This window comes from Eurosta solidaginis, chromosome 1 (assembly GCF_040869045.1).
Source record: "Eurosta solidaginis isolate ZX-2024a chromosome 1, ASM4086904v1, whole genome shotgun sequence".
Classification (NCBI taxonomy): domain Eukaryota; kingdom Metazoa; phylum Arthropoda; class Insecta; order Diptera; family Tephritidae; genus Eurosta; species Eurosta solidaginis.
The window spans coordinates 32,370,665-32,389,922 of NC_090319.1; the positions used below are offsets into that span (position 1 = coordinate 32,370,665).

At 36.9% G+C, this 19,258-nt stretch overlaps 1 protein-coding gene across 3 annotated transcripts; it reads left to right on the forward strand.

Annotated features, from left to right (window-relative positions):
• Positions 1-5,814: 5,814 nt before the first annotated feature.
• On the forward strand, positions 5,815-12,672 carry LOC137237466 (soluble guanylate cyclase 89Da-like). 3 transcript variants are annotated; one of them, XM_067761544.1, is made up of 2 exons: positions 5,815-6,256; positions 10,327-12,672. In XM_067761544.1, the coding sequence occupies exon 2, from the start codon at positions 10,543-10,545 to the stop codon at positions 12,508-12,510; it is 1,968 nt and encodes a 655-aa protein (XP_067617645.1). In that variant the 5' UTR covers positions 5,815-6,256; positions 10,327-10,542; the 3' UTR covers positions 12,511-12,672. The 3 variants fall into 3 exon arrangements, with proteins under 3 accessions (XP_067617645.1, XP_067618501.1, XP_067619304.1); XM_067762400.1 differs by having other exon boundaries at positions 5,815-6,240; XM_067763203.1 differs by lacking the exon at positions 5,815-6,256 and adding an exon at positions 6,535-6,624.
• Positions 12,673-19,258: the final 6,586 nt, after the last annotated feature.

The window sequence follows — 19,258 nt, forward strand, 5'->3', positions numbered from 1 at the left end:
GAAGCAGCGGTGCTAACAACAACTCCCTCGTATTACGCATGTCCACTTAGCTACGCTAAGCGTCATGAACATCAAAAGATTGCTGAAACGTGGCATAGTGAGTTTATGAACGAACCAACCGGAAGCGGCACTAAACTATTATTTCAATCTCCTACGGAAGCGGAAAGTTATAGTCAAATGCTGGGTATATCTTTCGAAATGACTCAAATACTAACATGTCACAGCTATTGCAAGGCGTATTTAAAACGTTTTAAAATCATCGAAGAAGATACATGTCCATGTGACTCGACAACATCACAAACAATCAACCATCTTTTGATTGACTGTCTAGCCTATGAAAGAGCCCGAAGACCTCATACAATATTATGTGAAGAGCTCGGCGTACGACCATTCAACATTATGGAAGTCGTTAGACACAAGCAACTAATAAAATCACTTAATAAATTCGTTTATACTATTATTAGTACTCATCATCATCATCATCCTCCTCAACTCCTATTGGAGCATAGGGCCTCGACCACCGACTTAAATCTTATTCTTTTAGGTGCAGTTCTTGTGATGTCATTCCACGTATATCCTGCGTCTTCGAGTTCTTTATCCACAGTTCTGCGCCAAGTTTTCGCAGGTGCACCAGGTCGTCGGCTTCCTTGTGGATTCCATCGCAATGCTTGTCTGGCTATATTTACTGGAGGTCTTCTGAGAGTGTGACCAATCCACGACCATTTACGCTTGGTTATTTCTGTGGTAGCCTTAGGTTGATTTGTTCTAGACCATAAGTCGTCATTTGAAATTCTTTCCGGCCATCGAATTTTCAGGATTCGGCGCAGACATTTATTAATAAAAACTTGTAGGCGTTTCTGAATTGAAGTTGAGCTTTTCCACGTCTCGCAAGCATAAAACAGTACTGATTTAACATTCGAATTAAACAGTCGAAGCTTCGTTTTAGTACTCTAAAAACTTTTAACGCATAGATTGTTATTTGATAAATTTTCAATGCTTGCTATAAAATTTTAAATTATAATATATTTTTGCTTGTATCCATTCGCAAGCAGTATTATTTTAATACTATTTATAACTAATCTGGATACATACATTAACATAAGACAGTAACATAAGATTGTAATCACAAAGTTAAAAAAAGCGCAATTAGCGTGTAAAGACTTAAAATAAAAAAAATAAAAAAATAAAAATAAAAAAAAACAGCCGGGGCTCTGGCGACTTCAAGTTCTTCATGGATCTAGGGGGTGGTAGGGCGGGATGGCCTTGAAGATTTCATGTGATCATACTAAATCGTTCCCGAGATGGTCGAGCTGGTGCCTTAATGGTGCTTGTTACCGGAACGTACCGGATCTGCATTCGGCAAAGGACCATCAACATCGATAACACTCTCCAAGGCCTTCACCGCGCATTCGATCTTGGTATCACTCGCCCAGCGCCTGACTACCAGCTCGTGATAGCAGTATGAGTGTTGTCTGCTGGCTTTTCTGCATCATCTCCGGCTATATTTCCCCTAGCTACGACTTTCGTCAATCGCACTGTGAGGCTCTCTTTGGCCTGTGTATTTCGCGCTTGTAGATCCTCAGCAGATCTCTATACTCATCCCTGCATGCTTCACTTTTCGCGACTTTTGCTAGCTTAAACATTTCTTTACCTGTTTTCTAAGAAGACTTATCTCCTTGCTCCACTATGACGGCTTTGCTTATATAAGGGTGTTAAAAAATTACTCTAGTCGGAAAATGTTTTACCATGAAATAAAACAACTCACATCATAGAAATTGTTGCTACAAAATAGTTCTGGTAAAATAAGTTAACATGGAATTTCCCATATATATTTAATAGTCATCATTTTCCATACCAAATGGCAAAATGGCATATTGAAATATGAGCATCGATTATCGCTATAAAAAAAAAGTTAATTGATTGCGGTATGAAGTATAAAAGACACAGCAGGATAACTGTACTATGCATTCAAACATAAAGAATCGAAAGTCGCGAATGTTTTTTGGTGCGGGTATCAATAATAAAGTGAGAGAACAAACAAAGTTACATTAAAGTTAGTCAAACGTTATGTCTAAAGCGCCCATTACTGATACTTAGCATAGACTTGACTTGACTTGGCGTAAGCTTGGCAACAAAGCTACGATTATACTCCACTTAGCGCATACAATGTGGCATCATAATAAATAAATGTCAATTTGTATGACAAAATGTCAAAATGAAATGGAAACAAACAAATGGCACCTCAAAATATAAATGTCACTTAGAACTTACATAGAAAATAAAAATCCAGCATACTTCTAAGTCAAGTTACGTGTTGCTAAGTTTTGAGTAATCAGTAACATGCAATATTCATTTAACAGAACTGTGACAGGTATCAAGTGAAGTCAAGTCTATGCTAAGTATCAGTAATGGGCCCTTAATGCTGCTTAACGACCAAAGAAAAAAAAAATCCTCAAGGACGAAAATGTATGAAACAACAAACGTATAATAAAAGGTTACATGAAAAGGGTTTAAGTGACAAAAAGAAGTTTTTAGTACCATATAATATGCATCTTTTTTTATCAACCAAGAAAAGAGTAGTAAGATTGGGCACTTACATTGAAATTGTTCACCTCATAGTATCGTAACGGAAAATTTAGAATCTAACCTTTTGTAGTTTAAGCTCCTTTACCAATCAAAGTTCTATATACCTACATTAGGGGGATCTTTAAAAAACAAAGAACCGATTTTTTTCTGTCAACTAAAGCGTAAATTTAAGATATGTAAAACTTTTTTCAAAGTACTGCAGGAAAACTCGAAGATTAATGTGGTTATGCGTCCTAGTTATGCATCCCTGCTAACGTAATATATCCCTTCACAGCGCAAAAACATAATTTTTTGTAAAAGAAGGTTTTTTTATGGGAAATCTCAAAACTAAAACCATTTGTTTTAACGTTTTTTGATATTTTACAATGGATAGCATGAAAATTATTTCAAATGGAAATCTGTGAAGCAATTGTTGGTTTTGTTGTAACTGAGCGATACTCCACATTTTTTGCAAGTCGTTTATGTATATCCGGTGCACTTTGGATACTTCCATCGCATACGATTCGTCGTCCAAGAAGGCCAATGACCGAATTGGTCTTGACGTATTGGCTGTGGTCGTACGTGGTGCGACGAAGCTTTCAATGATTTGACTCTGAGCTCATGTTCCAGGCTTGAACTTCGCTTCGTTGTTTTGGCAATTGTGTCCATTTTGCATAGGACCTCAGCTACATATAAGCGAAAATCAGCAGAAGTTAGTTCTTTTTCGGTTGATGCACAGGCTTCGTGCACTCACTTGGAAAGAAGCCAAGAATTGCTGAGAACTAAATCAATCAAATGGTAAAGCAAACGAATTTGCCATCTAGTGCTCCATACTGTTATTTTATGCCTACCCATAATGCTATTAATCAAATCAACTCCATATTGAGCCACTGCGAATGGCCTATCCGCCTGAATATGACGTTTTTTAGCTCTTTTGTAGCGTTCAGCTGTATCTTTGGGAAGTTCTCCTGTGAAAGTCGACAAACAAATTTATTATCAACCCAGAGAGTTGTAGATATATCCGTACCATCAAACGAAGCAACATGTTCAAGTGAAAAGCCACGTGGTTTCTTTTTTAGGATTTTGTGGTCGTGGAATTTACAGTTCGGAATCCGATTGCTATTAATAGTTCCCAAGCTTAAAATTCCTTCATTGGCAAGATACTTTAGCAGAGGCGATGAGGTAAAGTAGTTATCAAAATATAAACGAAATTTTTTGTTCCTGGGTATATTTCTTGCCAGTCTGACCACAGCGTTGGCGGAAGCACCAAGATCTGGATCGCCGATTCGCACTTTGTTTTCGTCTCCGGTATCAGGCTCAAATTGATAGCAAAACCCTAAGACTCCACTTAACACCATTATTTTATAACCCCACTTATAAGGTTTCTTAGGGTTGTACCGTTTCATGTGGCTATATCCTCAATATAGTCTGGATCTCCAAGGTTGTTGTCACTTGAAAACTCTTGATCATGCGAACTGTCAAGATCTTCCAAAACGTTACTTATTTCAGCGGAATTCAATCGTCTCGTCGACATTCTAAGTGAGAGAACTCTGTAAAAATTTTCTATGAAATATACTATTTCTCATCTGTACTAGCACTTTGTTGCATTACTGCAGCAGTTATATAAACTAACCTTACAGTATTTTTCGATCTACTTTTCAATAAAAATCTCATTCTATGCGAAAATACACGCGCTTACCTTCAAAACAAATACACTTTCTTCAACTTTATTCACATTTCGCACTGACTAACACAAAGTACAGGGCACACTGATCAAAATATCTCAGACAACTGCAGTTTAATGCGAAATTTTGCAATTTCTTTGGTTACTTTGGCGATGATGCCTGAAGTAATTCCAAAGAAAAACGTTGAAGATGCGCAACAAGACTGCAATTATAACTACATGAAGGAAAATAAAGTAAATTGGATATTATGTTGCAGAACTGCAACACGGCGTCGTGAAGGGATATTCCGCACGAATTTTGGTTTACGTGCATGATTTCAAAGGAATTTCTAAAAGTCTCTATACTTCATCCTTTCACCCCTCCGTGATAGAAATGTCACACTCTGTCTTGTTTATCTTTCTTCTCTACCTCGCTCTCCCTTTCTTCCTTCATCTTTATTTCTATGTGTCCACCAAGCTTTTCGCATAATAAAAAAGAGTTTTGGAATAAATCGGCACCTGGTTCACTTCTTTTAAATAATAGTATTCTTTATGTTAATCTAAGCAAAGAGCTTCATTTAGGCAAAATTTAAAGTAAAAATTATCATCAATCATTTTCCCGGCTACATCGGTTCTGGGTTCAATTCCTCCACATTATAAACTATAAATGTTTAAATGAAACACCCTAATGTACGTTCACACATACAGCCCGTGGCGGATCCACGGAGGTAGGAACTCTCCCCCAGCCTATCGTAACTCTAAAAATCTGTTACTAGATACCAATTCTTCAATCAAAAAACAATTTTTTTTTCAGAATGGGAATGACTTTTTGCCATAGGATTTTCTTTCTCAAACCAATATTTAAAATTTTTTTTGGAATCAAACAAATAAAACAAATACGCATGGAAATTTTCTTCGATATTATAAAAAAATCTTTTAATAAACTGACGAAAAAATTTCCGTTGCCTATTGCAAAAATCCCTACAATTTTTACATTCCGAGCACTTCTTTTTAAACGGTTTTATTTAGCTTGACTTGACAGGCCGGCTGCACGGCCGTTGTGAACGAATTTTTTAATTAAAATTTAAGTAACTTCCCGATAAGCTACAAGCTTGCAGCAAGAGTTGGAAGATTGATAAGTTTTAATCGGTTAGTATAAGTTGGAAAATTATATAAAGAAGTCCATTGAAAATTGCTTAAGGCAAATAGTAAAAATTGTTTTTGTATTGATCCAAATTACTGAGTCATATTCTAATATTGAAAATAAAAAATTTCAGTGAAGTAATTTGATAAAAAACTGACACTGATATTTTTCTGTTCGCCGTTGTATATCTATGGACGATCTAATTGGGCTATGAGGAGAGAATTGCAGGAAGAATAGGCTAATTGAGCAAAATGATTTGCCTGATACTTTTTTTGGGAGATACATTATAATACACCTATGTACATATAGAAATGTATATATATTTATATACACACAAATGTATCCACCAACTTCATAAAAATATTCTTATTTATGTATTTAATCAACTGTCCAAGGACGAGAGCATTCAGTAACAACAGAGCAACCGCAAGAGCCACAATATTTGCCAGCTGATAAAACACGGAAACGGCAGCAGAGGCAAATTGCTTGTTATACGCGGTTATTGTTTGGGGTGAAGAAAGTGAGAAAATTGCGATGCGTGCGTATTATCATAAAAAGTGAAAGAAAAAACACAACGAATATGCCTAATAAATGGCAGGGAGTAAGGCACTGAGGGTGGCATTTATTAGTACATATAAACAAGAATACGGCCGGACTTTAATACAAACATAAAAACAAAAAATAATAAAAAAGCAATAAAAATGACGACTGCAAACTTAATTAAGTGAGAACAAGGACTAAATACACGAAAAAAAGTACAAATTTTAACTTTCATAAAAAAAAAGAGTAAATGGTATCAATAAGTAGAGTCATTTTTGTATAAACATCTAAAAATTGCAAACATAAATAATCATCATCATAAGGATAAGTGCGTATAAGCATATGTATGTATGTATGTATAGATATATGTTCATATGGATATGAATGCCTAAAACATTATCGCATTAAGATACCTACTAAAGAAGGGCTGCTACATTTAATGCAAATACCGATAAAACGATTTCTCTCTGCCCACCTGTAGAATACATCAACGAATGCTTTAAATCATGCCAAGCACGGTCTAAGGTCTTACAAACAATAAATCAGTGACATTTATTTGCCAGTATTTGAGAGGCAGATATTACTGAAAAAATGGGTATTATGTGTTTATTTGTTTGTGTGAGTTAACGCCTGCTGGATTAACGGTTAAAACTTTGAGTAGCCTGCTTTCCGGCAGTTAGGCTTAGTATTAACACACATATGTAGATAGTAGGTACGAGTGTAATATATAAATCGCTTGCGATAAAAACTGTTAAGAGATGATAGTTAAAAAATGGCATGCAATAAAAGTACTGATAAAATACAAAAAAATAAAACTAATTTAAATTAAGAAAATAAGAAATTTGGAATAATAAAATTAAATTAAAAAAATTATTAAATTAAATTTAGTTGAATAAAACAAAGTTAAAATGAATAAAAAGATAAAATAAAATAAAGTAAAATTGTATTAAAATATAAAATAAAATATAATAAAATAAAATAAATAAAATAAAATAAGATAGCATGAAATAAAATAAAATTAAATTAAATTAAATTAAATGAAATGAAATGAAATAAAATGAAATAAAATAAAATAAAACAAAAAATATAACAAAGAAAATATAACAAAGTATATCAAAATAAATTAAAATAATTTAAATAATAAAATAATATAAAATAAAGTATAATAAAATAAAATAAAGTTAAATAAAATAAAATAACAACAAATAATATATCATCAAAAAATAAAATATAGTAAAAAAAAAATAAAAAATAAAAAAATATAGTAAAATAAATATAGTAAAAATATAGTAAAATAAAGTATAATTGTATTAAAATAAAGTAAAATGTCATACAAAAAAATAGAACATAGTAAAATAAATTAAAAAATAAAGTAAAATAAAATAAGATAGCATTAAATAAAATAAAATACAACAAAATAAATAAAATAAAATAAAGTTAAATAAAATACAATAACAACAAGTAATATGTATATCATCAAAAAATAAAACGTAGTAAAATAAAATAAAACAAGTAAAGGTGTCTAAGTTCGGGTATAACCGAACATTATATACTCAGCGTGAGCTTCAATTGTACATTTCATTTCAGATAAATTACTTTTGTACATAACACACGGCACCGCCCGTTTAAAAGAAAAATGTCTCCCCATTTCCCCTTACAGTAAAACTTGATAAGTGAAATAACTTTGATTCAAAATTATTTTTTGATAAGTTGTAGCTTATTATTCTAGTCTACGACCCTTTTAAATTTGTTTTATATCTAAGTTGCCGTGATCTTTAACCGATCCCGTCCATTTCTACGAGAAAAATTTTCTGCTATAAGGAAAATATGTGTACACCATTTCATTACGATATGTTAATTTTTCTTCGAGTTATGGCTCCCGAAACATAAAAAACTAAAACGATAACTTCCGAAGAGATTTGAGGCTTAGTCTCTCTTCCGATTTGTTTTCACTTAGCAGCTTTTCATGGCACAAATATAAGAGGCGACACCGCTTAGAAACACTTTTTTTTCTTGTTTCTAAATTTTTGATTTTGCTTTTCTCGGGGCTCGAACCCAGGATCTTAGGTGTGGTAGGCGTAGCACGCTACCACCATACCACGACTGCCGCTAGACACGAATATAGAAAGTATAGCCGAATCGTCTTTCACTGGACAACGAGTACCAGAAATGCCAAGTATTACTATAGCTTTACACGACAATAGTCGTGAAAATCCTTAAACTCATAAATTTATATATATATCGCCGTACAATTCAAAATGTAAGACTTTCAAAAGTTTTTACAAAGCGATCCTAGGCAAATAATTTTGATAATGGTACTTTTCGTGCGGAACGTGATATATGCAAACTCTCAATACCTTCGGTATACTCGCATTTGTAGTTTGAACAGAAACTCAGAGAGTTCCAAGTGCACTTAGGTTAGGTTAGGTGGTAGCTGCTCTGATAAGGAAAGCTCACTTGGACAACACGAAGGTCCGTTGTGATACCACATACAACAAAAATTACGGTGACGTAGATCTAGCTACTTAGAGAATCGTTGGGTAGCAACAATAAAGTTCCGAATGATACCGAGCTCAACCTTGGATAAATCCTCGGGAGATCCAAGTGAGTCGCGACCGAAGTACTTTCGCCTAGTTCTGGCAAAAGCTGGGCAATCAAGCATAAAGTAATTTGGTGATTCCACCTCATCATCCTCCATACAGCTACAGCAGGATGAAGTTTCCAGTATATTGAGACGTACCGCATGGATATCCATGGAACAGTGCCCTATCAAAACCCCAATGACCATTGATAGGTGAGCCTTAGTGAACCCAATTATTTCGGCAAACCTGCTATCCACTTTTGGCCAGAACGATTTTGCTTTCCTGCAAGAGGTGGTGTCCGCCCACCGGTTGCTGAGGTGATTCGAGGCCCAGCTATGAAGGAGCAAACCATAGGTGGCCAGCGGAATACCGAAATCCCTACAGCTATCTTCATCCGGTTCAGTTTTACCTCTGCGGGCTAAGCGATCCGCTTGACAGTTACCCGGGATATCACTATGGCCCGGGATCCAGATAATCTTAATTATAAAATAATTCGATGCAATCGCAAGCGAGGTCAGGCACTCCCAGACCACCCTCGATCTCACTGTAGTTGAACTCAAGGCCTTGATAGCCGCTTGGCTATTAGAGTAGATATTAAATTCCCTAATCGTAATAGCACTGGATAGCATTTCATCTACCGCATCCTTAATCGCAGCAACTTCAGCTTGGAATACACTGCAGTGATCAGCCAACTTAAACTTGCGGCTTACATTTAGCTCTTGACAAAAGATCCCACCCCCAGCCAGCCATCATGTTAGCTCATCAATGGCTATGAAAATACAGGTACCGGCGGGGAGTGTCTTTATCGCTGCTGAATTATAGGGTTCGCTCTCAACTTTCTTTTAATGAATTTGAGGTAGTTTGAGGCTAACCGACAAAACGTCGACGATGCAGAAAAAGCTACTAACTCCATTCAACAAAATTTTAGAGTAGAACAACAAAATCAGTTTAAAGAAAACGTTGAACTTTTAAAATGTATTGAAAATATATGGAGTTGGTAGCTTTTCATAATTTTGTTGTAGTAAGCAGATTTTAATATTTATGATTCTGGAAATTAAATACACACTTTTCTTTTACAACCATGTTCAGAAATCATTCCCTATTACATCAGTACCAAAAAGTTGTTTTGAGTGAGGAATGCAGTTAGAGAGAACTACGAATCTGGCGTGTGGGAATCATATTGTGACGAATATTAGTATCACTAAGTGATACTCACATCACTAATCTGATACTAAGTAAATAAAGGCACAACAACAATAAAGTAAGCTGCCACTCTTGCTACATAAACACATTAATCATCATTTACCCACATACATAAAAGTCAACGAAGAGATAACTCACACACAGATGTAGTCATCAGCCGAAGTAGTACTCACGCATACAAACGCATATGGCTATGCGAGAGACTATAAACTACAAATATACATTTACATATATGGCTGGTAACCAAGCATGAAGTTCGCGAAGTTACTAGACCTTAGGAGAAATGGGTGGACGAGACAACAGAGAGTATAAAAGCAGTGAAAGCTGAGTAATCAGTTTGACTTAAGCACGCTATTGGTTGTGAAGTATAAGTGTTATTGTACCCTCAAAGTAGTCTAATAAAGACCATTTTGCATTATTGAATATTGAAGTTATTTATTCGAAAGTTTAGCGATTCGAACGTTTGCAGAAGGTTGGAAATAAGCAGAATTTTCCTAAATTAGTTACAATATTGTACATTTTTTTCTGTACCGCGTGATTAAATAAAACATTATAATAGCTACTAACTATTGCTGTTACTATCTTGAGCAAATATTAATCAAAGTAATTTATTTAATTTATATTCACAGACACATTTTAATTCACAATAAGGCGTAGCAGTTTCTGGTAACAAAAACGATCTTGAAGGAAAGCTACCACCTACCAGGCCGGCACAACATTGACTTGGTACTGCACACAGCAATCAAACTTTGATTATATTGGAATTCCAAAACTACAAATTCGAACTGCCAGCCGATAATCAGATTGCTAGTTTAAACCAAATATTTTATTTCTCAACCGTAATCATGTATGGTATGCTTTTAGAATCCGTCCAGCACTTCATTCAAGAGGAATTCGGCGAAGACATTTGGCGTCAAGTATGTCATATTATCGATTGTCGTCACAATACATTCAAAACGCATCAAATTTATCCGGACACTTTAATGCCCGACATAGCTGCTGCATTGTCTGCATTAACGGGTAAATCGTTTGATTGGTGTATGTCATTTTTTGGCAGTTGTTTCGTGCGTTTCTTTACCAATTTCGGCTATGACAAGATGATACGTGCAACGGGACGTTATTTTTGTGATTTTCTGCAATCTATTGATAATATTCATTTACAAATGCGTTTCACATATCCAAAAATGAAGAGTCCTTCAATGCAATTAGCTGAAGTGGATGATAATGGTGCTGTCATGCTTTATCGTAGTGGACGTACGGGGCTTTCGAAATATTTAATGGGACAATTTACGCAAATCGGACGTGAATTTTACAATTTGAATGTTAAATGTTCGGTTATTGAGAGTCAAAATGATATTAATGGCGGCATTGCTGGACCTATAAAATTGACACACGAACATATGACAGTAATTGTTAAGTACCGTTTGGATTTTGATAATCGGGAGTATATGGCTAAACGTGTCAATGTTGTGGCGCATCCTACGCAACAAATTTTGCCTAAAGTCAATATTGATGTATTTCTTGATCTCTTTCCATTCACTGTGGTATTGAATCGTGATATGATCATTACGTCGGCTGGTGAAAAGATAATCGATACGTGGATACTACATAATCATGGAAAGAATCCAGATCAATTTTTTGGCTCTCCTTTAATGAATATTTTCAAATGTCGACGTCCCAAGGATATACCAATTACTTGGGATCAAATAATACAAATGCACTCTGTCCTCTTCGAATTTGAACTTTTACGCACCGGACGCAATCAAGCCGCTTACGAAGCGCTAATGGATCACAATCTAATGGATGAAGTTAAAGAAATATTCGAAGGTAGCGACGAAAACGCATTGAATGCCGAAGCAAGCGAAGAGATCGATCCACTTACTGGTAAACGCAAAATATCACAAGGCAGCAAGGCGATACTGTTAAAAGGTCAAATGTTCCATTTGAAAGATATAGATTCTCTCATCTATTTATGTAGTCCACTCATTGAAAATCTCGATGAACTACATGGCATCGGTCTATTTTTGAACGATTTAAATCCGCATGGCTTAAGTCGTGAATTAGTAATGGCTGGTTGGCAACATTTTTCAAAATTGGAAATTTTATTTGAAAAGGAAGAACAACGTTCGGATGAGTTGGAAAAATCTTTAGATTTGGCTGATTCATGGAAGCGCCAAGGCGATGAATTACTCTACTCTATGATACCACGCACAATTGCCGAGCGCATGCGTAATGACGAAGAGACAATATGTCAGTCATTCGAGGAGGTCACCGTCATTTTTATTGAAGTAATGAACATCTATGCTGGCGATACGAATGACATACGTGATGCTATGACAGCTGTGACCACATTGAATACTGTATTTTCTGCATTTGATCACGAAATCATATCACCATTTGTTTATAAAGTCGAAACGGTTGGCATGGTTTATATGGCTGTTTCGGGTGCACCTGATATGAATCCGTTGCATGCTCAACATGCAGGTGACTTCGCATTGCGGGTCGTGCGTAAAGTGAAAGCTCTAAATATACCGGATCTTGCTATAAGGGTTGGTATTAATTCGGGTCCGGTAGTAGCTGGCGTTGTGGGTCTGAAGGTTCCACGTTATTGTCTATTTGGTGATACAGTGAATACGGCATCGAGAATGGAAAGCAGCAGTGAGCCCTATAAAATACAACTGTCTAATTATTCAGCGAAAAAAATTGGTGAAGCTGGTTACAAAATTGCATCGCGTGGTTTTGTTAAGGTTAAGGGCAAAGGTGAAATGGAGACATTTTGGTTGCTAGACGCACCGGAGGGAGAGACCAAATAAAAACTCAAATCATTCATGCTACATTAAGTGAAAATATTCATTTAGTTTACATTTAAGAAGAAATTATATATTTATTATTGTTGATTGTATTTTGTTATCAAAACTGTAAAAAGTTCAATGTCAATTTCACACAAGGAGTTTATGAAATGATTGCATAAAAGATTTTCCCCGGTCACCACCAAAGTCGTGAGTTACAGGTATAAAACCAATTTTTCGTAACTTTTGACCCTTACGAGCTTATAACTTTGTTGGCGCTAATTTGCAAGAAACTACCATGTATTCATTTTTAATACAAATATGTTAAAAACTGGCGGAGTTACTAAATTTTTTTTATAAAAACAAGTGAAAAAGCCTAAGTTCAGGCAAAACGAATTATTATACACCCAACGTAAGGAATACATTTAAAGAGGAATGTCACGAACATTTAATAATATGAAAACTAAAAAGATGATACAAAAGAACTACCTTTAAAAGGACTACCTTTATATAAAGGGACCAAAAAATAGAAGGCAATTTTTCCTTTAATACAGACATAGTTTGTTGAATTTTGACTAAAAAACTTTAACAATAGCTCTTGTAAAAGAATTTTGGTATTTAAAACTATAAAGGTGGAGCGCAATATTTCAATTTAAGGCAAACCATGTACTTGGGATTAACTAATTGATTATTTAAAAATTAAACACCCCCTCTACCTTTATAATAATTTAATCCCAAAATTATTTTACATGAGCTATTGTTAAAGGTTTTTATCAAAATTCAACAAGACTATGTCTGTATTAAAGGAAAAATTGTCTTCTATTGTTTACTATTAAAGGTAGTCCTTAAAATTTTTTTATCATCTTTTTATTTTAAACTTTTTAGTACTGCCTACAAAAAGGCAATTGCAACTTTGATTAGTAATTTAAGTAATTACTAAGTGAAAATTCTTATCTTTATTTATTTGTTCGAAATAGCAAGATTTAAGAGAATTAGTGGAATTTTCGCTGACAACACTGGCAAAAACAATAGAACCTCGTATCATAACAAGAGAATTCCACCTCGTTTGTCAGCTACTTAATTTGCACATCTGAAAATCGTGGTGAAATTCGCATTCGCCTGAAAGTCTAAAAGAATCGTGGTGAAAGTCGCGTACGCCTAAACGTATGCAAGGACGTGCATTGAGTTGGGCCTTCAACGAGGTGGAATTCTACAACGCCTGCAACACTCAGGAGGCTAGCCATGAAGGTATGGCCTAATCTTCTAAATAATTCGACTTGTGCGTTACGTAGCTCAAATTTTTTGATCAAACATTGCACTGATTCCCAAATTAAAAGTAGTTTTCTCAATATCTCGATCTATGCGCCACCTAGCGATTTTTTTTGATAAAATATTGCATTGTCACCGGGTTCTGACCGATGGCCCAAGCAAGACTCCCCTCGTTTTTCAGGGATTTGTAGTTATCTCAATTAGCACGCCACCTAGCGGAACTTTGTTTTCTACAAATTGTATTGTCATCGGGTTTCGAACTATGTGCTAAGCTACAAGTCTCTAGGTAACCGGGAAGTTAGTTAAAAATGGATTGAAAGATTCCCAAATTAAAATTAATTTTCCTAATATCTCGATCCATGCGCCACCTAGCGAAATTTTTTTGATCAAATATTGCATCGTCACCGGGTTCTGACTCACGGCCCAAGTTTCAAGTCTCTAGCTCACCGGGAAGTTACTTAAAAATCGATCCCATCGATCGATTCCCCTCGTTTCCCAAAGTTCCCTGCGTTTTTCAGGGATTTTCAGAGATTTTCGTTTATTTCGATTCGTCTCTCACCTGGCGGCATTTTGTTTCCCACTAATTGTAGTGCCATCGACTCGCAAACTATGTGCTAAGTTTCAAGGCTCTGAATCAGCGAGAAGTTAGTTAAAAGTCGATCGCAAAATTTCCAGTTTAAAATAAATTTTCTGTATATCTCGATCCATGCGCCACCTAGCGGAATTTTTTTGACAAAATATTGCATTGTCACCGGGTTCTGACCCACGGCCCAAGCTTCAAGTCTCTAGCTCATCGGCAAGTTACTCAAAAATCGATCGCTAGATTCCCCTCGTTTTTCAGGGATTTGTAGTTATCTTAATTAGCACGCCACTTAGCGAAACTCTGTTTTCTACAAATTGTATTGTCACCGGGTCTCGAACTATTTGCTAAGTTACAAGTCTCTAGGTAACCGGGATGTTTGTTAAAAATGGATTTAAAAATTCCTAAATTAAAACTAATTTTCCTAATATCTCGATCTATGCGCCACCTAGCGGATTTTTTTTGGCCAAAATATTGCACTGTCACCGGGTTCTGACTTACGGCTCAAGTTTCATATCTCCAGCTCACCGGGAAGTTACTCAAAAATCGATTGCAAAATTCCCCTCGTTTTTCAAGGATTTGTAGTTATCTCACTTGTCGCGCCACCTAGCGGAATTTTTTTTTCTGTAAATTGTGTTGTCACCAACCCTCGGCACACAGCCAAGTTTCAAGTCTCTAGGTCGCCGGGAAGTTAATTAAAAATGGATTGAAAAATTCCCAAATCAAAATTAATTTTCTTAATATCTCGATCCATGCGCCACTAGCGGATTTTTTTTCACTTGTATTGTAATGTCCCCCAGATCTGAACTATGTTCTAAGTATCAAGTGTCTAGCTCAACGGGAATTTACCGAAAAAGACTTTTCTGTGGGTCAAAAATTCGTATGGAAATGAGGGGACAAACATGAAAGGGACTTAATATAAAGGTAGTAAAAAAAATATACACGAGCAATTATCGCAGCTTAAAAACAGTTACTGTCATAGAAACAATGTTCTTACCAAATCTCATTAGAATTTGCTGACTTTGTATCAGGGCCGCCGAGAGAAAATCCGGGCACGGGGGCAAAAAAAATACAGGCACCTAAACTAAAATGAACAAATTCTCAAAATCAAAATTACCGTGTTTTACATATTTATATGCTGTATCGCTGTTGGTGCTTCGATACAGAGCATGCCAAGTCCTGTAAGGCGTTCTGGAGTTGAACACGATCAATGGAAGTTCTTTATCCTTCCAAGAACACTGAAGGGGCGTTCAGCACTAGCTACCGTAACAGGTATCGTGCAAAAAATACGTAGAGCAACACAAATGTTAGGAAAAATTGTAGCTAGATTTAGAGCACAGATTCACCGACACTGAAGGCTGTTTTCTCTTTTTTTTCCTCCTTCACCTCAACTTGCCAGTAGCCGCTTTTCAAGCCCAGTGTGGAAAACTATTTCGTACTAGATAGCGAGTCCAGAGTGTCGTCAATTCTTGGCAATGGGTAGCTATCCTTTTTCGTAACGTCATTCAACTTCCGGTAGTCCACGCAAAACCTCATTTTTCCATCCTTCTTCTTTACAAATACTACCGGTGAGCTCCATGGACTAGCTGATGGTTCGATGACGCCGCTGTCGCTCATTTCTTGTATGATTTGACTCACAACTTCCCGCTTCGCCAGTGGAACACTACGTGGAGCTTGACGGATCGGCCTCGCATCTCCAGTGTCAATTTGATGTTTCACAATGTTGGTGCGGCCTGGTTTGGAACCATCCTCGTCAAATATGTTCGCGTACTTTAGAAGCAGTTGTTTTGCCTTACTCTGATAGGCTTCCTCTAGCCCCTGCGTCCATGCCGTGATGTCATTTGAAAGATCAGTATTACTAGATGAAACGTGTTTCTGGAGCTGTTCACAGTTAATAACTACTTCAGCCTCTTGGTATTTTCCCAAAATAGCTCCTTTGGTCAGTTGGAGTGGTGACTTGAACTCATTAAGTACTCTTGTCGGAATGCGTCCATCTTGTTTTGTCATAGCTAGGGTTTTTCCTACAAGCATGTTAGTTCTGATTTGTTTGCTGCTTCGACAAGCCACAATTTGTCCCACAATCTCCATCAATCTTTGCCCAGATGACTGCTTCGGATTTTGGTGGTATTTGCTGACTCTCTTCCACCAGCACTCGTTTACTGCTGTAGCCTCTCTCGTAGCCGAAATTAAGTGGCTCATCCATGTTCTTATATCGCATCGTCTTGCTTTGCATATCGATCTTGATGCCTTGGTCGATTAAGAAGTCCACTCCAATTATGATTTCATCAACAATCTCTGCCACTATAAAATTGTGTAGTACCGTGACGTTCCCAATTGCTACTTCACATGCTACTTCTCCAATTACCTGGGTGTCCTCTCCCGTGGCTGTACGTAACCTTGCTCCAAGCAATGGTCTTATCTTCTTGTTGGGATGCACCCGTATCTACAGTCAGTAAACGTTCCTTTCCATCCACATGTCCTCCGACAGTAAGATTACTTGACTTTCTTCCAATAAGCGAGATAGAGATTATGGGGCATTCAATTGAGGGAGCCAGCTGTCGCCCCTTGCGGCTGACTCGCTTTAGTTGAACGATTGAGTGGACTTGGAGATTTGCTCATCTCCTTCAGCTCTGCGTTTACGGCCACCCACATTGCTGGAACTGTTAGGATTGGTACTGCAATAACGTGCAATGTGCCCTGGCCTTCCACATTTAAAGCATTTGACGGCATCATTATTCTTCTGCTGCGTACCCTTCAAGGCTTCCAAGCCTTATATGCTGGTTTACTCAATAGGGAGGCAGTTTCTTGAGTCAATGCATGTGATACCGTTTCAGCAAATGTCAGCTTTGGGTTTGCGTATGTAGCTCGCTTCGTTTCCACGTCCCGTATGTAATTTATAAAACTCTGTATTTTTACCCTCTCGGTGTATTCCACGAGTGCGTCCGCATTTGCGAGATGAGCCAATCTTTCAACATCCGAGGCAAACTCCTGCAAAGTCTCATTCGCTCTTTGGTGACGGTTTTGCAACTCAATTCGGTATATCTGTTTTCTTTGCTCGCTTCCATAACGTCTCCCGACAGCGGCCATCAATGCTTCATAGTTGTTCCGCTCTCCTTCGGGAATGGTCTGTAGGATTTCGGCTGCTGGCCCCTTCAATGCTACGAATAGAGCTGCAACTTTATCTTCAGCATTCCAGTTGTTCACTGCTGCGGTCTTCTCAAACTGTAGCCTAAGACCTGGAAAGGAACAAAGGATGGTGTTTTTTACCTTTGGATTGCTTGCTAAAACAGATGGGCGATTTAGTTGCAGCTCCTGGATACGACCTCTCAATGTTTCAATCTCGACATCGATTTTATCCTCGAGTTGTACAATTTTTATATCTTGTGCCTCCAGCTTCGATGATACCCTTATCTCCTGCGCCTCCAGCTGCGAGAATATGCGATCCTCTTGTGCTTTCAACTGTTCAGCCAACTGGTATGTCATATACGTCTTCTGTTCTTCCAGTTGAGTTTCCATCTTGGATGTTATACGTGTCTCCTGTGATTCCAGTTGGGATGCTGTATTGTCTTTTGTTCTTCCAGTTGAGATGCTATTTGCGACGACTTTGATGTTACTGTCGATGGTTGTGCAGATATTGCAGCCAAAATCGTGTTCAGGTCTGTGTTCGCCATTGTCTGCGGTGTTTAATTTTTCTCCTCCAATTTTGTAGTCTCATCGCCATCAAGATGAAAGACATACTCTTCCACGTCAATTCCTTCTATTTTCATTGCCTGTCGTACTCGTTCCTGAAGTTCTAGTTTAATGCCGGTTGTATTCCATCCACGGCTTTCCAACTCCTTCTTCAGTTTCTGGATCTTCAATTCACTTAACTTTGCCATGTCCAAGTTGTATTCGAAATCTCCAGAATTTATTTAACAATTCCTCTGCTGACACCAATTGTAACGAATTTAGTGCAATTCCCCTCATTTGCAATCTTCTGCTAACGTTCGAATCACTAAACTGTTGAATAAATAACTCCACTATTCAATAATGCAAAATGGCGTTTATTAAAGTTCTTCACAATAACACTGCTATTGCTCGCCAGATAGCGTCTTAAATAAAACTGATTGTCGCGCCTCTACTGTTGCAGCTTTTTATACTCTGTGATTTCTCGTTTGCATCTTCTGGGCGCTTCCATTTCCAGAATCTAGTATTTGGTTATCTGCTATAAATTTCTCAGCTATAACTTCAGATGCACAATTTTTATAGCTTCTCTCATAGCTCATGCGCGTGTGTTTGTGAGTAATACTTGCACACTTATTGCATACTTTCATGAATATCTCAGATATATGCATGTGGTTGTGCGTTGATTCCCCGCTGCGTGTACGTACATATGTGTAGACATAATGATTAATTTGGTTATGTGCATACAAGTCACTGCTTAGCATCGGCTTAGAGATTACAGTACCCCTTAGTGTTGCTAATATTCGTAACAATACATTTACTGTTGATTTTCGTTGAACTTATGTACAATGGTTAAGGTTACAATAGCATGTTTGTTTCCACTCAATTTATTTGGACCTATACAAATGTATTTAATGCTCTAAAATAAAACATTGAGCAACTTTTATCAAGGAGGTTAGATATAATAAGAGCCGTCACTCGTTATTTTTTAGGCAGTTACGCGACGTAAACTGTGAGGTAGTCGCTACTTTTTTTGGGCGAGATGTTTATAAATGTCTTCTATACATTTTCATGGTATTGTTACGAATATTAGCAAAACTAAGGAGTGCTGCCAGCTCTAAGCCGATCTAAGCAGTGACGTGAATGCACATCAATAATTCAATCATTATGTATCTACATAAACGAATAAATAATTGCGTCTACACATATGTACACATTCCGACGAGCAACATTTACATACAAGGCAGCAAGAGATGAGAT

Bases quoted from the DNA above. Each gene is read 5' to 3' on its own strand.
- LOC137237466 (XM_067761544.1), top strand. From the start codon at position 10,543: ATGTATGGTATGCTTTTAGAATCCGTCCAGCACTTCATTCAAGAGGAA.